Source organism: Gavia stellata, chromosome 20 (assembly GCF_030936135.1).
Source record: "Gavia stellata isolate bGavSte3 chromosome 20, bGavSte3.hap2, whole genome shotgun sequence".
In the NCBI taxonomy this organism is placed as follows: Eukaryota; Metazoa; Chordata; class Aves; order Gaviiformes; family Gaviidae; genus Gavia; species Gavia stellata.
This window is the reverse complement of record NC_082613.1, coordinates 1,032,950-1,055,532: the sequence shown is the minus strand read 5'-3', so window position 1 is coordinate 1,055,532 and position 22,583 is coordinate 1,032,950. Positions and strand designations below refer to the sequence as shown.

The window sequence follows — 22,583 nt, the reverse complement described above, 5'->3', positions numbered from 1 at the left end:
AGTGGGAAGGGGACCAGTTTCTCTCCACTGGTGCGCAGCTACCAGTGAGGAAAACGGACTGGACCAGTCTCACGCAGCAACTAAATACACCCGAGCAGTTCAGGAGGACGAATTGTGCCTAGCATCACCAGAATTGGGCAATGCCACCTCCTTTCTTACAGAAAATAATGTGATTTTCCCCAAAACTGCCGAGTCAGGGCCTTGGCATCACATCTCATTGGAAAGCTGCAGTGGCAGGACTGATTCCAGCCAGCCCAAGTCGGGGTCTCAAATTGTTTGCTTGCACTGAGCGTTGCATTGAACAAACACAAAGCTCACCTGTAAGGCAGCTACGCTGGGAAAAACACTGAAAGAGCTACACAACGGGAAATAAAAGCTCCTAAGTTTTTACTAGCTGGGAACGTCAGAGTTAATTCCAATAACAAAAATGAGTTGACCTTCACTGAAAGCAAGCCATTCACACGAGTCTGAAACCAGGCTAAATGGTTTGATCATCTGACCTCCTGCATCTCACGAGCCATTGAGGCCAAGGATGAAAGTTTTGCTGAACTGTCTTTGCCAGGAAAGAACACTGTTATGACGGCCGGACCTGCCTCCCCAGCTTTTGGCTGGACAAAGTCTGTCATTTAGGGCAGAATTTAAACTTGCCAGGCACAGCCCTTCTGCAGCAGAAGCTGCACCTCTGCTAGGGGCTTGGCTGATGCACACCTGCGAGCACGCCTTCGTCGCGCAGATGAAACCCGGATTTCCAACAGCTATGGTCAGGGTGCCTCACTGTGCGTACGGCCAGTGTTCCCTTTTCTTCTGTGCGTAAGGGTGCGTTTAGGGAGCTTCTCTAGCGCTCCAAAATGTCTTAAAAATTAACAGCAGGGAACAACGATCTTCCCCAGCCAAGGAAAGGCCTCTTGAATGAGAGTTATCTCGTCAAGTTGATTTAGAGGTATTTATTCCTGGAGATGTTAAACACCCTCTTTAATGGACTGGGAAGTACCTTATCATCCTCATGTGATGCAAACGCATCATCCCACTTCCTTCCAAATACCGACTGCATGCTTGTGCCTTCCCTGCGCATCTGTGAACACAGAGCGTTTCTTCAGGATCCCTTCACTAAGCACTCAAACAGATAAACCCGGGTCTCAGATCTCACCCGGCAGCTGCCACCTCGGCCAGATTTGGTTCTGGTCTCCGGACTAAGTGAAATGAGACGCCTGCAGTTCTCACTAGTGAACTTACAGACTGAAAATGAAAACCTCGCGTGCCCTCTTCCGCAGCCGCTCGCTCCCCTCCCTGCCTCTGCTGCCTGCCCCGTGCCAGCTCTGCACCCCCAGGATTAGCCTGGAGATGGATCCGAAGCAGAAGGAAGCAAGCGAGCTGCCAGGGGAAGATGCATCTTAGCTGTTCTGGTAATACCGGAGCCTTCTGAGACACTGAAGCGAGCGAGCACAATAAGGGGTGGACCAGGGAGAAAGGAGAGTGGAAGGAGGAGGACTTAACATTGCAAACCAGCCTCTGGTGACGAGGCTCCCAAATCCCGCAGAGGAGGCTCGATCCTCACCAGTGTTAGAGGAAGCCAATTCCCTGCACACCTGTGGGATTTGAACCCCTCCATGTCCCCTTCCAGGATTACCCTGCCATTTGGGTTAAAACATCGCTCAAAGTCATCTTTTGAAAACCACTTCACATCCACGCGCTGTCACACATTCCGGGTTTACAGGGAAATTACCGGATGGATGGAGCAGGACGGTGCAGGACAAGGCTCTGTCCCTCTCAAACACTTACAACGCAAGGTAGCAAAGCCATAGCAACAAGAAAAATGCTCCTGTTATTTCCCATCCAAGAGTAGCTCCTGCCGTTCACTGATTGCATGACCTTCTGCCAGCAGTCACTGAAGCAACCTTTGAAAACGTTTCTGTATCATTCAAACCTGCTTACTCGGCCCTGGACTGTGTCTGCCAAGGTAGCAGCAACAGCTCCAGAGCAGAGAGCGAGTTTGGTGTTTCATGGATTTCTTCTTTTAAGACCTCCGTATTCCACCAGCGACCAGTGGAAATCATGCCCAACAGTGCGGCATGAAAAATAAATCCCCGGCTGAGTTTGAATAAGACAAAAAAGATTGTCCAGAAAATGACTGCAATAAACTCAAATAAGCAATCATTTTAAAATGATAGTATTTATCATTTGAAAATGAGGTGGAAGGATCATTATAGATAAATATCAAATATATTCTTTTTGTTTCTTTTTGCTGCTAGATGGGGAAGGGCAGAAGTTCAGAGACACTTTAATGTCTGGGTAGATACCCTGAAATGTGGCTAATTCGGCACTCTGTGGAAAGGGTAAGGGGCCTGACTTTCCTCACACGTGTGAGAATTGGTATAAACTGGGAATGAGGGAAGACTTGCACCCCAGAAGCTCCTGCAGGTCTAGCGAACCCAATTTAAGCAACATGGGTCACAGCTGTTTTCCGTTATGCCAGAATAAATGTACCGACTCCAAGAAATGTATTGAATGTATATTCTGCAGGAACTCTGTTTTGTGAGCAACCATGTAAAAGCTCCTCTCCTGACTAGTTTTTGTCCCTAAGCAGAGATAAAATGTTTTCTCTAAGGTTCTTCTGGCGGTGCTTCCTTGTGGAGACACTGCTGCCCTAATACTGACGTGCTTAACAGCACTAATAAATTACAGTTACATGCACACTTTTTTTTCCTGAATAATGAAGTTAAAAGGCCACTTTGGCATAAATTCATTCATTGTTACCCCAAGTGAAGCAAGTTCTTCCTGGCGCTGCTGCATACAAATAATTGCTCTTGGCAAAAGCCAAGTCGAACACGAGTCCGTTGCTTAATTTATTTCTATTATCACCATCAAACGTTAGTGAGTGCAAGGCAGTGAGGTGGCACGGCAGCAAAGCTGAGCTAGAGAGGAACCAGTATCGTTTTGTAAATGTTGATGTATAAAAACCATGCAGTCTATAGTTGTGTAGCGCAAACGAACTGTAAAAGCAGGTTGTATGTTCTTCCTGTTTTGCATTTGTAGTGAAGTCAGAATCATTTCTATCATCTTTAGAGGTCTTTTGCAGTTTGTAAACAGCTGGAACCCCACCAGCTGCAACTCTCTAACCCTAAAGCTCCCTCCCTGGGGAGAGGGAGAGCAGCAGCCCGTGTTTCACAGCCCATGCTCCACAAAGACTGCCAGGATCCCCCAGGAAAAAAGGATGGTACTGTCGTGTTTCCAGAGCAAAGTACGAAGAAGGGAAAAAAATCGCAGGGGAACACTTGGTGGAGGGAACAGAAGCCTGGTATCGATATCTTTACACACATTTTCTTCACACAGACTTCCATGTTCACAGCTCAGGTACGGGCACAGCTGTGTTAGGAGCGTGGCACTTGTTTCCCCAGGGGAAGCTGGGGAGTGTCCTGCACCTCGGAACGGACAGCACCCAAGTCCCACTGGATTTTCTCCACTGGCTCCAACCAACTGCATCCTCTCCAGACTGCCGTCACCTCCAGATCTGATGGAAAGCTTTAAAGCTTCAGAAGGCTGAGCAATAAGACTGATATTTTGTTATTTTGCTCTCAGGAATCAGTTTCAGTAACACACTGAACGGCGAATTTTTTTACTCCTTCCAAATAGGTTTTTCCCTTGGCTGCTACAGCTTGAAAAGCTTAGAAAGCTGCACCGCAACATACCGATGAGAGCTCAGGAAAAGAAAAACTTTAGAGGCAGGGAATAACATCAAGCCGTTTGATTTATGATCTAAACCAACAACTGCTGGTTGCCTCAGCTGGTCCCTTTTTTGTTCCCGTATGACATATGCTTCTATTCCCATCTTAGCAAGCTCCAAGAGTATTCCTGTTCACAGCACGTTGTATCTATCTATCCAGTGATAGCTCCAGTGAGAACTGCTAAACCAAAATTCAGGGTATAAACTCCTCAAACCTCTAAATTACCGACCAAAGTTCTCAAAACAAGCATCCCTAAGCGTGCAGCTTCAAAACTCAAGATTCAGTGCTAAAGCCTGACAGCTTCTGGGGTGGTTTTTATTATGGAAATAAGCTCAAACTGCAAGTCTAGTTTTCTACCTGTAGAAACTGGGTACAGGAGTTTAACGAAGCTTCATAACACACTTTTCTTGAACACAGCTTTGGAGCCAAGAGGATATTGGTAGAAAATGCATAAATGGTAACTAGGCAAACCCCTCAGGCCGTCCTTTTGTATACGTCAAACTTAATTTGAAAGAACCGCCTCCAATGCTGAAAAGCACGGTCAGCCCTCATGGCCCCAAGCCCTTAACCTTGGTGGAGAACAGGTTGGCAGTCAGCGGTAGGACAACGGCAGAGTCTGCGATCTCAACGCCGCTCTGCTGAGAGTCGCACTGAGACCCAGCACCCACTCTGCACAAGCCAAAGGTGGTGGCAATACGTCACCTTTCGATCCTATTTACCCAAAAGTGGTCCTGAGGCAGCCATCAGATGCCACGAAGTGGTGCATCCATCCCCTCCATGTTCCCAGCCCAGCCCAGTTCAGCCCAGCTCAGCCCAGCCCAGTTCAGCCCAGCCCAGCCCAGTTCAGCCCAGTTCAGCCCAGCCCAGTTCAGCCCAGCCGCCCCCCGGAGCTGTCCATAGTTCTACCGCCTGACCCAGCCCGAACACAAAACCTGGCACACGGCAGCCTTCCACCTTTCAAAAGCTGTAACATAACCTATTGCAAACAAAACCTTAAACCCACGCGAGCGTCCAACATGCGCAAAGGAAAAAAGCTCCAAAACACAGAGGCGCTTCCCATCAGATGCTGCTCCAAGCAAGAAGGTTTCACTGCTGAAGTGATGGAGGAGCTCGGTATCTCTCCAGCTCCTGACAGCAAACCCACATCTGGCATTTTACACCCGGCAATGGGCACTCTAACCAATGTCCCTTCGGGTGCCACTAGATCAAAGGAGCCATTGGGCGCCACTTCACAGTTCAAGCTATCAGCGATGTTTTCCACCACTGCACAATGCAAACTCTTTCACTTCTTGCAACTGGCGGTAATGTACGAGATCGGACTCAGGTTTCAGTGTGCTGGAATGAAAATCCAGCACTGGCTTCCAGTGCAGATTGTGGGGAGCAAGTAAAACATACTTTTCTTTTTATAGCCTGTTTCCATGGTGCACAGAGGTTCCCATAGCTAATTCTGCAGCTGCAGAACTTCAGAAAATTGCACAGCCTGGGTATAATCCTGTGGCACCCTGCCCCATCCATTCTCAAATCAAAATCCAGTGGCATAACACTCTCATCAAACAACTGAGCCTTCTCCCACTTCGACACAAGGGTGGAGTGGCTGCGGTTGAACTTCCTCAAGTTGCCGATCAGTTTAAGAGAGCACTGGAGCAACCGAAGCAAGGTCTGGGTCTCAGACCCCGTCTGCTAAAGCTCCCAGGCAACTAGGAGGACGTGAAGAAATGAATTCCTATTTGCCATATTTAAGACGGTTTCATAGAAGAACTGTACGTCTAAAGAACAAGCAGCCTGTTACAAGCAATAACTGCATCAGCTCCATCTCTGCATCTCTCCACTGAGACGACGCCGAAGCAGCCCTGTCTGCTTTCTCCAAGCCAGAAGATCAGAGGCACGCTGCCCCCCCAGCTCCCCCGCACCAGCACTCGCTGTACCCGCTCAGAGCTTGCCCCGCCTGGACAAACCGGCCGTTTCCAAAAGCATCCTCCCAAAATCCACGTGCCAAGCACCAGCCGCTGCCTTCCCCCATCAGAAACCCGCTCCGCGCCTCGCACTGCCCTGCGCCCGGAGCGCGACTCACCTGCTCCTGTGAGTTCATTACCCGCAGCTTCATCTGCTTCAGGTAAGTAGAGGTGAGGGGCATGTTGTAGTCAATGATCCCAGAAACCAAAGAGGAAGGTGGTTCGCTCTCTGAAGAACAGAGGAAAAACTTCATTTAGGTACAGGATGTGGAAGCACAAACCTGTGATGTGTTCTCATAACCGTTAAACATACGTATTTAGAAGCACTTCACAAAGCTAGAGCTGGTGCCCGCTGAGCTAAGGTTCCTATAAGAACACGACCCCACCAAGAACTTAATTGCAGAGCAGATGTTGTTTTGAAAAAAAAAGCATTGCTGTCACCTGCGGAAAAGACTGCACATAATATATAATTTTTCAGTCTACCAAACTAGAACATAGCAGAGGAAGAAACCGAGTCTTGCCGATGCCTGAGAAGCACTTCCATGCAAATGGGATTTATGCAGAGGTTGATGAACAAGAATACATTTGCAGCTTGCTTTAGCATTGCAAAGTCTCGCCAATTTTGCTGGGATTCCCTCAGGTAGGAGTTAACATCAAGGCAACTTACTAAGTATCTCTATCTGGTGATTATTTTTAACACCCTCATTAAAACACAAACTTAATTTTAAAGATCTTTCATTTAACTTGTTCCTGTTGATTCCTCTGGCTGCATCCTATTGAGCTCTAGAGATCACTCTAGATGCAGACCGCTCCTGCAGATCGTTTTGTCTAACCAGACCAGAGGAGTCCCCATAAAGCAAATTCTCAATGATTTTTCTGAATTCTCAAAGATTTGTCAACTCTGCCATCATCACTGTGGCACTTGCAAGCTCTCCACGCAGGACACAAAGACTGCTAGAATTATCTGTTCTAAGAGTGAATTCACAGGCTCGTGCAATGGCTTTGTTCGAGAGGAAAGTTGCTGTTTCCCACGGGAATGGCTGCTGGCTAAAAGGAAGATTTCTTTGCCCGCAGTACAGGCAGATGCAAGTGTGGGGAATTAATCCAGCCTTCCAGCACACCCCGAAGGGCTGCGTGGTGTCCGCTGGAAAGTGAGCTTAACCAACAACGGATGGGGAGGAAGGATTTCCGGGAGCTGAAGGTGAACCGATGGTGGGAGGTTTCCATTCCTGCCTCCGAGTCTCCCTGGCTGGCTTGCATTTTCTGGGGTCACTGGTTTCACAGGCACCTCTGACATAGCCCCTTGAAAAAGAGCCTTCACAAAATGTTTTACAGCACCTTAAAAAACCCATCAACCCAAACCTAATGGGCCTGCTTTTCAGAAATGCTGAATATCAAAAAATCCCAGTGAAACTCAGCGGACCTGAGGACGCTTCACACCTCTGGAAATATCAGATCTATTATGTCTGATTAAGAAATGACCTGACCCCAAAACTGTCTGTAACTGCCTTAAACATCACACAGGTTTTTGCAAATCTTCTGTATCGAGACACTAACTGGGACCATGGAAATACAATGATCTTTTTCCAGGTCCATCTAATTCATCCCTGGGCAGCCAAAGCAGGAATCCTGCCTGTGGGCGCAGGAGAGGGTGGCCTGAGCTACTCAGGCCATCAGCTCGCTCAAATATGAAGGTGCAAAGCTTTTAGGAGCCTTGTAAACTAATCCCCCCCTCTTTTCTCATGCCTGTAGGTCACTGGTCTCTGTCATGCTTTGACCTACAGATTCATTAAGAGCACTTCTACGTCTCTATATATTAAGCACCCAAACCAACCCATCATTCTACTGTGCAAGGATGTCACCTTGCAATGAAAGGATGCTAAAATGCCAGTGCAAGGGGCGCTTCTCGCAGTCTGGTTCTGCGGTGAAATGGGAAACAGCTCCCAGGGACAAAATCTGCCACCCGCCCCGGCTGGCTGGGGTCGTCAGTATTTCAGTCTTGAAGAAGAGTTTAGGAAAGCATTTGCTACGAGTAACAAAGATAGAACCGCTCTTTCCTTGAAGCACGGGCATGGATGAGGTGAGTCTTTCAGACCTCTGAGGATGATATGTTGCTCTCCTGCCATCCCCCACTTAATGGTTCAGCGCTGCAGAAATGAATGAGGCTCAACAGAAGCAGCTCAGCATCCTCGGATGGGGAGGAAGAGGGAGGTGGATGATCTTTGGGGCTTAGATTCTGCCTCAAACCATCCTGATGTAAATGTGGAATAATCCCATTAGCAGCCACAAATTTTCTGTGAATTTGTGCAACTCCAAGAGATAAGGGCTTGAGCCTAAGAAACCAAAACCTTTTTCTTAAGCTAACTGGAAAAGAAAGAAAACCTTTGTTTTAAAAGGCCCAGGGCACTCCACAGGAACAATCCTCATATCCTACATCACAAGAGGGGGCTACTAGAATCCTTTAGCTCATTTTTCAAAAAGTTATCTATATCACATGCCCCACGTGTTGGACAGAGAGATGGAACAGGCAGAATGGTTTCAAGTAAAATGGTTTGGATCCTAATTCCACACTTGTATAACTCCACTGGAATTACTCCTAATTTAATAACAGCGTAAAGAGATCGCAGTGAAGTCCAGTGATGTTCAAAGTTCCCCAAGAGCAAGACAATTTGCTTTTATGAATTACGTGGGTGCCCTGCAGGGTTTGATGTCAGATATGTTTAATTAGGGAATTTTGTGATCACAAATGAAATGTGTTGAGATTTGTTCAATGGACAAGAGAAGTAGGAAGAGATGGGAATGACTCAATTTTTTTCATCTTACTGAGTTAAACTTTACCTGTATATGCTTGTCTGTGTGTAGGCACGTGCATACACCGAGGTAATTCTTCTATGATCCCAATGTTTTTTTAGGTGATTTGCTCCCAATAAATTCCTGAATACCTATTAGTGAAATCAGACACTCTTCCCCAGTAAAAGTTACCTTATCTAATCTACTCCATGCATTTTCACAGGTACTTAGTCACTATTTAGGTACTATTCAGAGCAGAAAGGCACTTCTGTCCTTCCATTCCTGGTGGGTAAGAAGCAGGACTTTTTATGTGTGGGATACTTTGTTTTCACATTTGATTACACAGAATCACAGAATCACTAAGGTTGGAAAAGACCTGTAAGATCATCAAGTCCAACCATTAGTTTTTAAGAGAACTGGTAAGGGGGAAAGCTTTACAAAAATAATTTAGAACTGATATTAATTTATAAATTGGCTCAGGACAGCCAGATCTCAGCCCTGATCACGGTTTCCACAGCTAGGACCGCACTGGGGAGGATACTTAGCAGCTGGTGTTCTCTGAGCTGCCTCGGAGCCGGGACGGGCACTGGGGAGGCACTGGAGATGCGGGGATGGTGGGTGGGCAGGAGGGAGCCCCTGAAGGAACAACAACCCTTTTCATCAGCTGCCTGCTGAAACGGGATCCCGAGCTCCGGGGCGGACAGCTCGGCTGGTGCCAGGCGTTTAGTGCAGTGTCCCCTTTTGGGTCAAGCCAACAGGCAACATCCTTGTTGGCCTGACTCTCATCCCATCGCCCTTCCCATCCATGGAGCCGACTGCAGCAGCCGCAGTGCTTGGGACGTCACTGGTGATGGATGCGGCACAACCAGTGTAAAGGTCAGGTTTGCTCCCAGTGAGGCCAAAGGCCAAAACTTCTCTTGACCTAATTGGAAAGAGGGATCGGGCCCTTAGCTGGCAGAGTGGGAAGTGCCGCAGTAATGGAGCTTAGGCTAATAAATGTCACATAGGATTATTTGGGAGAGTTTCTAAAAAATATAACAAGCACAAAGCATCTCAGTCACTAGCTTTGGATAGCTGGCACACATAATCCACTTAAACAGAACCTCTGGGCTGTCTATAGCTCTGCTCCTAGCAGTAAACAGTCAGAAATCGGTAATTAATACTAGAAATTTTCTATTGTTGGGTCCTTTGTTCATTTAATTCTGCTTGTCTGCTTGATAAGAGCTGCCAAATGAGCCTGTTTGCCTTAACAATTTTGAAATAGTCTAACCCTCTGCAGTTTGCTTATATGTTTTCTAAAGAAGTCATTTTGTTGGGTGAAACCTCTCAGAGTCAGTTTGATGCTTGGCACTTGATCATGAAACCAAGTTTGTAATTCAGAAAAAACCACATGAACACCACTTTTAACCATTTACTCTGGAAGAAAAGATGGTCCCATCTTACGCACCGCTCATATCTTTTAGGCCTAGGAGCTTCAGATTGGTTCCGTTTACAAAAGAACCATAAGGAGCCAGCCACCACAATGGCCACGCTAATTGGTTGTATACATAGGCATAATATAACTTTGATTACCAAAACACTTTCCGTTACCAAAGTAGGATCATGACGTGCATATCTATTAATTACTGCAAATTCTTTATCAGAAACTTCAGTTATTCAGACCTATTCAGTGTCTTTCATTACAAATTTAATAGTTTAAAGGGAAAACTTTAGGTCACGTTTTTTCAGAAATCTAAGTTTCCACCCACATACGATTAGGGGTTGATTGCAGATATATTTGCAATATTTCTGACCCATGCTTTGTACGCTTGCACTGGGGAAGCCTGGAAAGAAAGCTAGACTGCTTCTGCTCCCGAAGCTGAGAAGTGACGGACAAACCACATTTAAGCAATTCTTTCTGTTTGGCTATAAAAGCACATGAAAAATAACACAGATTAGGAAAACCATTCGGTAAAGAAGTATCTCATCGATGGGGCGTATCCCGACAGCTATCAGTGATACCGTGCCGGTAGGAAATGCTGCGTCAGCTCTGCTGGCAGAATTCATTTGCCTTTACCTTTGGGCTCCAGACCGTTGGAGTTGAAATGCATCCTCTTCTGGCACTCGGTGCAACTCATCAGGAACCTGGTCACAGCTTCTCTCGGGAGAAAAGCATAGGTCTCTGCAATCTGGGGAAACAACGAGTCGGCTGTATGTCCTGGGCAAGGGAGAATGCCTAAGGGAGAGCTGGGCGGAGGGTGCGGGAGCCCACAGGCACCCTCCCACCTCGCCTGCTCAGCCTAGCCAAGGACATCAACGACTCACAGCAACGCACCGTTCCTTCAGCCCGGTCCCGGGATCCCTGTGTCCCTCCCTCCGGAGCAGCGGTTGATGCAGGAACATTTTGGGAGGGTAAGCGGTGTGTCAGATAGGCCCCGAGACGCAAAGAACAGACCTTTCGACTCCCTGCGTAGCCGCTCGTTCCCAGAAACTCCTTTCCGTTCCCCCTCGGAGTCTGGGAAGAGCGAAGCTACGAATGTGTGAGACTCAAATGAGAAAGTAAGGTCTCGTCAGCTCTGTTTGCGTTGTTAATTACCATCACACCAGTAACCTGGAGAATCCATTAATCTTTCGTAAGGGCAGGTCACCTTTTCCCACAATGACAATCAATTACTGTTAATAATACTTTGCACTTTTGTGACATATTTTATCTAGGGAATTGAAAACATTTTTACAAACAGTAATGAATTAAGTCTCCTGAACCTTTGTGGGATATTTGTATTTTACAGATGCGGAAAAGCTAGGGATAAATCTTTCAAGCTTGGATGCCTGAAGTTAAACACTGTTTCCAGACCCAAGCACCCACAGAAGGTGCCTGGCTACCACAGAGTCCTATTACTCCAATTAATCCCTGCTGGCAGCAATTTTACAGTATTTCTAAAGATCAAGACTAGGTTGTTTGGAGAAGGAACAAGGCAATTTTAATGTAGGTTTCTTTAAGGCCATAAGAGTCCATCAAATCATGGAGCCTGACCTTCTGTGCAGCACAAGTCAGGGAACTTCACCCAGGTTCTCCTGCAGCCCAGTAGCCTGTGGTTTGCCTAAAACATCTTCCAGGAAGACATCTGGTCTTAATTGGAAGGCATTAAGAGGTGGAGAGCCCACCTCTTGCTTTGGGGTTGGTTCCTACAGTTAATCACCCATCCTGTTTGGTCTAAGTGACTTGTCCCAGCACGGCGGTTCCCAAACCAGGGGCCGTGACCCCAGCAGGGGTCACAGCACTTACAAGTGGGGTCATAAAGCAGACAGAAATTCAATTGTTTGTGCCAGTCCTCAGGGCTGCGAGCCCGGCAGAAGTGGGGCTCGTAACGGGAAGCAGGGCTGCAACCAGACACCTCGTGAGCGAGGGCTGGTGACGGGGGCGAGCCAGGAGGGCAGCCCAGGATGCCCTGATCCCCCTCCTCTGGCCAGTGGGCATCTCCCTCCCGCCTTACTTTGTTAACAAAAATCTACAATACCCAAATTCCAAGCATTTTTCTACCCTACAGGAAAGGGTGATGCTTCAGCTTGGAATAAAATAGTGTTATCGAATAAGTGCAATGGGGCAGAGGGCAGAAGGTTTGCTCGATCACAGCTAAAGCCGCCCTGTGACCCGCCGTTGCGGTGGGAGGGAGAGACAGAGATTCATCTCCACTGAGCGGCAGCAGAGCCCGAGGTTTTACACGCACGCTGCTGCCAGATGGGTGGAAAGTTCAGGCAGGGACCTTGTCCCAGCCGTTCTAATGGAGGATGCAGCGCCTGCTCCTCATGGGATTCTCCTTCTATTCAGCTACAGCCCCATCGAGCTCTCTTGTGGCCGAGCGGCTGCCCAGCTCAGCCTTTGCCTCCGCGTGGTATTTATCAATGCACAAGCACTAGGGACTCCCACAGAAACACTGAAATTAGGGGCCTGAAAATTGCTGGTGGCAAACGCGGTATTGTGGCGCAGGCAGGGAATCGGCCCCTCGCGCTGCCTGCGGGGCTGAGCCCAGTTTCCCTGCCTCTTCTGTTCCAGCAAGCCCATAGTCTCTGCTGCAAATGTTCAGCTAATTTTAGTGATACAGTTGTTATTTCTCAGCTGATTTGACGCTCTGCAGAGCAGACAGCTTCCTTGATGAGTTATCTCCCATCCCAACTCCCTTTCTGATTGCCTCCCTCCGGAGGTCATGGACAAGGGCAAACTCTCCAGTGCCTCTAATCAGAAACGGTGGGGAAAGGGAGAGGGAAGAGAAAGGGCAGGGGACACTGAAGCCTCCCGAGCTGACCGCCCAGCATCCTCCCTTTGTGCAGCCGAGCCACGGCGCGGGCTGCGCTATGCAGCATTTCACCTTCCAGACCCGGCTGCAAAGGCGCTCCGGGGAGACAGGGCATGAGCGAGGCCAGCCAGCCCAGCCAGCAGCGTCCTGCCAGGTCAGGAGGGGATACAGGCTGCTAATGTGATGATCTCAGCTCAAGAGGGAGACGGAGGGGTGGAGCGTGAAGCTCTCTGACTGCTGCGAGCAGGCCTGGGAAAACAGACGGATCCAGCCTGCTCCCCCGGGGCTGCGCAGGGCACAGATTAGTCCTCCGGAGAGCTGAATTGAGGGAATTAGGGGAGGGTCGGAGTGGTCTGCTGGGGAAATGAGCGGAAAGTTTTTGAATCGCGGTCGTGCTGGTGGGGCTGCCTCACCCCCAACTATAAAGAGGTCGCCTGCCCCTGGCCGGGGAGGGTCAGCGTGTGCCCCGGCCCCCCGCTCTGCCGCAGGGGCTGGAGTTGAGCGCGCAGGGCACGGAGCGATGCCACGAGCTCTGTGTTCGGGGCCCTGCTCCCTGGGGGCTGCCACCACGTGCGGGGGGCTGCAGGGCACGGGGCTGCCCCTCCAGCACGAACAGTGTGGATGGAGCCGGGGACATATGCAGGCAGGACAGACTCCACCCCTGAGCCAGCTCCGCCAGCACACCGAGCCCTGCATAATCTCAGGCATCATGGCAGAGACCAGGGCAGCCTGCACAGACCTCTCCGAGATGATGTATACACCAGAGACACGAGCTGCCAGCCAGCCACTTCTGTCTCTAAGCGACCTGGTCCTTAGGGCTGCGGGATTCAAGGGAGTAGCTCGGGTTTGGACAGTAAATTCAGCTCTTCTTGTAAAAGGAGAGCCCAAATGTTTGCATCGAAGGGCTGTGCAGAGTCAGGAGAAACAGCAAGCTCCCTGGAGAAGCACACTTCAAGCTAAATTATTCCTGACCTAACTAGAGTGGTTTCAGGATGGATAGAGCTGGTTCTCAGCATCCATGGAGCACCTGACGAGGCTTAGCCTGGTGCCCGCCTCCATTTTGTAACGGAGGAAACCCAGGACGGGCTGGTGAGAGCATCCACTCGGCCAGGGAAGAGGGGCGGGCTCCGGCCGCGCTCCAGTCCCCTTCCTGCCGCTCCTGCCCTTCAAGGCCCACGCGAGACATTTCCCTCCGGCCAAGGGAGACAGAGAGGCAGCTGGCACGGAGCAGAGCGCGCAGGGGACTGGGCAAACGTCCCCTCGCCCATCAGTAATACTGAGCACTTCTCTGCTTTTTTTTCCCCCCAGACATGTACAGTTGTCTTTGTATGATTCACTTGGTCTTTCCTCTCCGAGCAGCCGTTCCGTTGTGCTGCCATGCAGCCCGGTTTCCCGTCTCCCGAGCACAGCTGCTCTGCCTTTAAACGACTCCTTTCTCACGCCTCCCTGCACAGGCAAACAGGACTCTCCTTCGCCTCTGCCTCCCGCCAGCGGCTCCGCTCCTACCTGCCCTCCCGTCCCCATCCCCGCGGGACGCCCGCTCCCACGGCCCCTCTGCCCCTTCGCTCCCATCCCCTCGCTGCCCCGGGCACGCGAAGGGGGAGTCTCACCGCTCGGTAGGTTTTCTTCTGCCCGGCATGTTTGGGTGCTTTGCCCGGCTCCGACGAGCTCTCCACATGCATGGAGTATATGATGTCAAAGAAATCTTCCACCACAGCCACACGTTTCAGAGAGATGCCCTCGGGCTCCGACAGTCCATCTGCCCCCTACAACAGTGCAGGCAAGTTGAGTTAGTGTCAGCCATGGGTGACAGGGGTGACGAGATCGGCCCGGGGCTAACGCGGTTGGAGGGGGCAGAGTCGCGGTGCTCCAGCCTTGGGCTGCCTTGGGCACGGGGGACATGGGGGATAAATTAAACAGTGCTCCAGGAAGGATCCTGCTGTAGCCAGGGCAGTGGCGGCTGCTGCTGTTGTGCTGCTAAAGCTGACAGTGAAATTGGGCCAGGAACAAAACCAAGGGAAGAGTCCAGAGTGGAGTCACAACCAATTGAGAAATTCAGTTTTCATAATTTGGGATGATTGTGCTAGGCAGGGAACAGGCAGGGGAAGCTCTTTGGACCTGCGCGTGGTACTAAACCATCCTGGGAAGCCCCACAATGCGCGTGCATATGTGTGGGCCACCCTCGCTGGCTGCAGTCCCCGCGGACACGGCTCAGCCGGCAGGACAAGGTTTCACTGTGATGCCAGGATACGGCCCCTAAAGGAAGGAGACAGAATCGCCCTCCTTCCCTGCACTGACCTTTCCAAGGCACCCTCCCTCTCTCGCATACGCAGAGCAGCTGAGCGCTGGCAGCAGCAGCAGCACAGCTCTTTGTGTGTTAGGATGTGCTGGAGAGCAGGAGGCAGCAATTCTGCCACACGGCAGTGGTGACAGACTGGTGGGAGTGGGAAGTGTGGGGAGCAGTGCTCCTCCGAGCTGACTGGCACCAACGGTGTCAGCTCACACTGGCAGGGTGTGCCGCGAGAAGGGGAGGCAGCCTTTGGTACCCGGCAGCTGCTAACGGCGCTCCCGCACAAAGCACCGGAGCGGGGAGTGCTAATGGGAGGTAGTCGGTGGCTGCTCTAATGGCTGGGGGTACCGAAAAAGGGCCAGGCTTCGGGAGGTCGCTTAGCTTTTTCCTTGAAAAAATGCCATTGTTGCACAGACAGCTGTAAGTATTTAAAAATATATCTATTATATACACATATACATGCATATATATATATATACACACTACATCCCTTTGAGGCCAGCCTTCCGAAAAGGTATGCATGGATGCCGTCAGCTGGTACACACCAGGCTGGTGAGCAGCAACCTGCACATCGAAATGACCTGCAAACTATCTTTTTCACGAGCATTCACGCATCCATGAATGCAGGCAGAGGCTGGCAGAGGTCTGCGTGCAACGGGAACACCCAATCTCCCAACCCTTATTTTTTGTTGTTATTAGTGGTTGGCCTCTGCGCTTCTTATACGGTCTATAGATTGAATAAATGCTCTTCTTCAGCTACCAGTCAAGGGACTCTCAAAAATCAATCATTTAGAGGGACCGCCTTCTGCTAAAGACTAGCCAACATCTTGGGGAAGTGGTCTTTTAATGTAAAGCGCTGCCTATTAAAGTTGGCTCCTCACCCCAGTTTCGGAAGAGAGGCTGCCTGTACTGGGCAGGGACTGCAGTGGGACGGGTCGGCATGCTCACCCGGGACACGGGCACGAGGATTTTCCAACACAAACCACCCCTGCCTTCCCTGGGGAGCCCTGAGCCGTATATAAAGGTGGCTGTAACAAAGAGAATATTGAGAACGAACACAAGGGGCAGGGTGGCAGGGCTGCCGTGGTGGGGGTCGGGAAACTTCGCCCGAGGGACTGCCTTTGAGGAACATAGATCCAATTCCTTCTGCCACCGTTTGGGGAGTTTCACTTTAATCGAGGGCATGGGTATTCCCCTGCCAAGGAGGAGCGGGCATTAGGAGGCTTCCTACTGACCAATAATCCTCAGGGCAGGGTTGAAATGAGGATAATTACAGAAACAGGACAAAGGAAAATGCATCAGGAGAAAAGCACAGTCAGATGAAAGAAGCAGAGCCCTCAAAATTAAGGTTGCAACCAACCCCCTACGCAAACCACTATTTTGAGGGCCATCCCAAGCAACTAATACTCTCCTCCCTGCACGGCCAGCGGTTCCCCATTTCCTCCTTGGTTTCAGAATGAATGCAGTTGAGGCAACCTCAGGGTCTGGGCATCGCTACAGCCTCTCTGCTCATCCAGCGCTGCCTTCCTCTCCACCCTGGCTGGGTGCCGGATGCCGGAGCTGCCTCCTCGTCATCCCATTCCCCGCAGCGACCCCCCCCCCCCCGACTCCTCGCGTCTCTCCATCCCCTCGTCAGCCTTGTGACTTCTCTCCCCGTGATGATTATTTAGCTCTGGGAAGCAGGTGAGATGCATGCGGTATCAAAGCCACTGGATATGAGAAGCTGTACCAAGCCAGTGCTTCTAGGATTACAGGGGTTTGTATCCGGCAATATACCCAAACGTTGACCCAGGATTTAAGAGGACACACGCGCCATAGACTACCTCGCAGAGGGACACACGCCCCTCTGGTTCCTCCTTCCACGCCCAGTATTGCTCAGGAGTATGCAAGGCATGAGTCAGAGCCCGTAATATCTCAGAACGGCTTAAAAACCCCTTAGGTTTAAAAAGCAATAAAAATTCAGTTGGGAAGAAGGATGGGAATAAGGGATGCTTTCACCCCCTCCTGGTGTTGGGGCTTTATTGGAAGCCACCTGCCCCCAAAACGCATAAAAGATTTCGGGAGCAAAGCTCAGCCTTGAGACAAGCGCTCGGGAGCAGGCGGCATTTCGGGTGCCGAGGCGAGGAAGTCCCTTTGCCACCTCCCGGGCACCCCGCCGTTCCCTGCGTTTGCCCCACACTAGTTTGTCTCTCCCCCCTCCCAGTCTCTGCTCCTTCTCCATCCCCGCGCACCCCGTCCCGCAGGTCTCGCCCCCCTTCTCCCGCCGCCTCCCCCCCTCCCCAGCCTTGCTGCCGCTCTCTCCCCCCTCTCCCCCACCAGGTCCCCCCCTCCCCAGCGCCCTTTGTTTTCCCCCTCTCCTCCAGCCCCACCTTCCCCCGCTTGCCTGCTCCTCACCGGCCCCCGCAGCCCCACGGCCCCCTGCCCTGGGCATCAGCCCCCCGCAAGCCCCCCCCCGGCCCGCCCTGCTCCGGCCCGCCGCCCCCGGCCGCCCCCGGGCCCTCGGCTCCCCCCCCCGCTCCCCCGCCCCGCTGCGCATCGCGGCCGCCTCCCGCTCCCGGGCACCCGGGCTCTATTTATAGCCCAGAGCGGGGCCGGGAGGCGGCTGCGCCGGGCCGCGGCCGCCCCGGCCGTCATCAGCGGGGCCGGGAAGAGCAAGGGGAGGCGGCGGCCATTTCAGGCGGGGAAGGTGTCCCGGGGCGAGGCACGACGACGGGCAGCGCTGCCCCGCCGAGCCCCTGCCCCGGCACCTTTGTTCTCGGCAGCCGCCCCCGCCCTGCGCTCCCTCCTGCCTGCCGCGCCCGCCGCCCAGGGCACACACTCGGCCCCGTCCCCCGGGGCCTGCTCGCACCGCCCGCCCGGCCGCCGGCTGCCCCTTCCCGCCCTCCACCCTCCGCGGGCAGCCCCGCCGCTGCCGGGGGCCGGGCCCCTCGCCCTCCCCCTCAGGGTGGGGGCGGCCCGGCTCGGCGTGAGGGGACGGGGACGGGGGGGCGCCCAGCAGCGCCCGCCCGGCCCCGTGCGGCAGCGGCGGTGACATCTGCGGCGGGGAGGGAGGGGGGGGGCGCCCCCCCCGCCCGGCCCGGGCTGAGGCCCGCCGGCAGGTAGCGGGGTAACCATGGCAACCGGCGGGGCCGCGCGCTGCCGGCGGTAATCCGCTCCCCCGGGCCGGGCCGGGCCGGGCCGGGCCCTTCGCCGGCTCCGCCTCACGCCCGCCCGGGTTGCCCCGCGCCCGCAGCGCCCCGCCCGGCCCCGGGCAGGGCCCCGGGGCGCGGGCAGGCCCGGGCCGCGGGCAGGCCGCCCCCACGCCGGGGCCTCAGGCTGCGGGCAGGGCCCCGGCACGCCCGGCCCCTGGCTGCGGGCAGCCTCCCGCGCTGCAGGCACCCGGGGTCGGCACCCCACAGGCCCTGGGCCTGGGCAGGCCCCGGGGAGAGGGCAGGCCCCGGCCGCCCCAAGGCCGCAGCCATCCCGCCGGCTCCCTGCTGCTCTCCGCACCGCCCGAGCCGCCCCGCGGCCGCCCCGCCGTGTCTCCCACGTGGACCGGCCCGGCCCCGGGCCGAGGGCGGCATCCACACGCGGCGGTGGCCGGCCTCCCCCACCCAGCCGGCTCCTTCCTGCTCCCAGCGACCCGCCGGGGCTCCGCGGGCCCCTGCAGCCCTTCCTCAGCTGCCCGGCATGGGTGGGAAAACTGTCACCGTCGGAGGGACGGGCAGCTAAGCTGCAGCGCTGGCGAGCAAACCGGGTTTTCCGCGGGGCAGCAGGTCTGAGGCCGGCAGCTGCCGCACCATCCCCTCCGCGCTGCCCCGCCGTGACCTCCACCCCGAGCCCCTGCGAGCTGCCACCGCCCCGCGCGAAACCAGACCCCCAGAAACCAGACTCCCAGCCCGGGGCAGCTCCGCAGAGAGGCCAAGGGATGAGCAGCAGGGTCCGTGCAAAGAGCTCCCCGTCCCCGCAAGCCCTTCCTCACCACGGACTCTCTGATTTGGGAGGATTTAATCTCAGCTGCAAGCCAGGGAGCCAGCTCTCCGAAGTCTGAGCGCTCCCAGCTCCTCTGCAGACCGACTGGAGGGGGGCACTGCTGGTGGACATGGTACGGGCCTGGGCTGGGCTCAACAGCCCGAAGGGTCCTGGCTCTGCCCCGGCAGCAGCTGGCAGGGGCAACCGCTGCCCCCTCCAGCGGGGCTGGCAGCTCTCCTGGGGCCCGGGAAGCTGCCCCCGCCTCGCCGCTCCACGGGGAAGCATCCCTTTTCAGAGGAGGGCACGCAGGAGGGCCATCGGGCAGGGGGTGCTGGAGCAGGAGCGGGATGGGAGGGAGTGCCGACTGCTTCCCCATCTGCTGTGTTCAACGGCAGATAAAATGCTGCTCTGGCCTTTGCGCGAGGGGCTGATACCAGCCGAATTCGGCTTCCTGTGAGTCAAAAGCCGCTTCCTGCCAGCAGAGCCCTGCCTGATAATGGCTGCACTCTGTTCTCTAGCCGGGGAGCAGACCCTCTGCCCTCGCCTCTTCTCGCACTTCCCACATGAAAGCACTCGTCTCCGTATCTCCCAACCACAGCATCTCCACCTCCCCCAGCACAGCGTCTCCCAGCACGTTAAACTCTAATTTCCCGCTGCTCTCTGGAAAGGCCGCTGTCACCCTCGTCCCCAGGACACCCGAACGGGAGGTCTGGGGCCAGCTGTATCAAGCTGCCCCTCAAGGTCACCCCGCTCGCACGCAGGAGAGAGGCAGCCTCGTTCGCTCTGCCTGCGTTCCTGCTGCCCGCCGGCAGCGGGGCACAGCCGCCGTCCCCCAGCGGGGTCAGGATTGGGGTTCCCCAGTCCCGCGCTGCAGCAAACAGCCCCACGGCGCGACCGCGGGTTCCCCAGCCCACGGCTGGCAGCGCTATCCCTGCAGCAATCAGCCATCCCTCGCCCTTACTGTAAGCCCGCGGTGGTTCCCTCTGCTGCATGCGCAAAGGTGCCGTCACATGCTTGTTTTGAGATTAGCAAACTTGGGTTTGTGTTTATCTGAGCACTCTCCTGCTCTTTTCTCTTTAAGGCGCCTTTCTAATTTCCTACAAGTTGTGTTTTCTTCTAAGGAAATTTCTGTTCTTCAGAAAAAAATTATCAGCTGTAACGGGGAGGGGACGTGCACAGGAAAAAAGCAGGTGGCACCTACAGAGGACAGAGACTGCGACGTACAGCAAGGGGTGCAATCCTGCCGTGCCGTCAGAGACGTCCCCGTCAGGGATGATACCTCGCGTCCATCTCCCTGGGCAGCCCACTGCCTCCCCGGCTGCCTCCCGCGCCCGGCGCCGCGGGTACCGCCGGCAGACGGAGCGGCGAGCGCGCGGAGTACAGCCCACCTCTGCTATTACTCCTTCTGCACAGGCTTCGGTACCGAAACAGACGTTTTATTTCAATATGGACTCTTACAACTTTTGATCAAGAAACTGTTCTTGGTACTTCTCATCTCTGGGAAGTCAGCCCTTGATTGGCTTCTATATTTAGACTTCTCCAGGGCTTTAGGAAGTTCACTCCTCATGGTATTTAGGTGTAGGATGAAAGCAGCTTTTGCGGGGGATATGTTAAACCACAGCAGGCTCCCTCTGCTAATGCTGCGAGGAGAAAGAAGAGCTAGATTCCTCGAACTTCCCTCTTCCTCTTGTCCCTCATGCCACGGGCACGGTGCATGCCTTAGAAATAGGCACTGGGGAAATGCTCGGCTGAGAACAATATCAGCTGTATTGCTCATAATAAAAAGAACCCATCAGAAGAATATGGGAAATGCTCTCACTTGCAGACTTTGCTCTTTCTTCTCCTGGAAATGTTTTGCTGGGAAATTTTTCTGATCAATTCTGGTTGAAAATGGGGGAAAAGCGGTTGCTGAAATGTTGATGATGTTTCTCTGTGCCGAGCATTTATATGTCATTTTGCACGAACCACCAAGCAAACACGAAGCCCCATCCTGCACTTATAGCTACCGTCCTACTTACTGCCGTAAAAACAGCCCCAGCTCTGCTGATCAGCTGAGCGTCACTCCAGCCCAGGAGAGTTCATTTCTCCAGGGGAAACCAAAGCACAAAGAAGAAGTCATTTTCCCAAAGCTAGGCGTTGACTCAGGCCAGGAGCCGGCAGACCAGCGTGCCCGAGGCCCCGGCCGCCGGCCCGCGCTGGGTGCATTTGCATTGTTTCTCTACCCAGAACTGTACACAATACTTTTTTTTTTTTTGCAAAGCCAATACTTCCTTGTGAGGGGGAGCCGGGTGCATTATTTTTAGACGGCAAACAAAGCTGAGGTGTGTGTCTTTCAGTGGGGGACAGGCGCCTCTTACCAGCGAGCTGCTCTTTCAGCAGCCGCAGCTGAGCCGTCGAGATGGGTCCAGGCCTTTGCTCTGACCTCGGCTTATTCCTCTGCCGGCTCCCCGGCCTGGGAATGAAAACACGGCGGCCTGGGAGGGGCGAGCCTGGAAATGGCAGCCCTGCCTCCAGCTGCGGAGAGGGCCCAGGTGGGCTGCGGGGCGCCTTGCCGGCCGGTGCCGAGGGGAGGTGGGTGGGCGCGAGGTCTGGTGGATGGCTGCTCCCCTGGGGATCGGGGCTGCCCTCCATCCCGGGCCTGCCCGGAGGCGGGAGGAGAAGCCCAGCAGGCAGAGAGGCTTGCTCGGATGCCTGCTCAGCGGCTTGCTCGGATGCCTGCTCTGCGCGGGAGGCAGAGGACATTTTGCACCACGCAGGCGAGCAGAGCTGCCTCCCTGCCAGCACCGGGCTGCGCGCCGGCGGGGGAAGCCGAAGGAGCAGCTGGATCTGGCACGCAGAGGTAAGCGCAGCGCTCCCCAATAAACGTGACCCCGTGCACGCCTGCCAGGAACGAGCGGGGAGCCGGCGCTGCCCTGCCTGCGGGCAGGGTCGCAGGGCAGGCGAGCGGGCTCTTTCAAGGGTAACGCAATACTGGGCGCCGTGGAGCTGCCTAAGCTGCCCTCAGAGCCCCGTTTCTCTGGGGTTTGGCGAGAAACGCTGCTGCGATCTCGTGAGCAGAGCACCCGACTGACCTGCCCGGGGAATCGCTCCCCCGGGGCCGCGGTCTTCCCACCCGTCAGCTGGGGACCATTGCACTGCTCGGCTCTGCCGCATGCCGTGACCTGTGCGGGAGAAGCGTCACGCCGTGGTCTGCTAACAGGGAAGGTATATGGCCATTATTATTTGGGGATTGTTATGATATTGCAGTATTTCTTACTATTTTGAAAGAGGCGGAGTTAAAATGTGAGTTTGGGGTTTTTTTTTTAATAAATCTGCAAAGATGGGTAGCAGTTTCTTAATGTTATTTGGATCTTGTTTTACGTGATGGGGGGGCATGCTACTGGCGTGGGAAAAAGGGGGGAAAATGGCAAACTGCACTTACAATTAGAAGAGCATTTATATTCCATAGCATCCTGAAAGAAACCTAAATCTAGAAATCTAAAAAATATTGAAAATATATAGCTGTAACACAAACACAGAACATGTTTAGAGCTGGCTCTTCCTTGAAGTAACTTATCACTGCGAGCGATCTCCCCAGAGCCGAGGCACTAATCTAATAAAGATC

General features: G+C 53.7%; 1 protein-coding gene across 1 annotated transcript in view; it reads right to left on the bottom strand.

Annotated features, from left to right (window-relative positions):
• Positions 1 to 22,583, bottom strand: part of NOL4L (nucleolar protein 4 like) — a 61,697-nt gene that overhangs the window by 29,362 nt on the left and 9,752 nt on the right. Inside the window, exons 2-4 of the mRNA XM_059827133.1 lie at positions 14,349 to 14,504; positions 10,521 to 10,632; positions 5,794 to 5,903 (exon numbers count right to left, since the gene is read on the bottom strand). Coding sequence (XP_059683116.1) covers positions 5,794 to 5,903; positions 10,521 to 10,632; positions 14,349 to 14,504 — 378 coding nt within the window. The remainder of the gene's footprint in view (positions 1 to 5,793; positions 5,904 to 10,520; positions 10,633 to 14,348; positions 14,505 to 22,583) is intronic.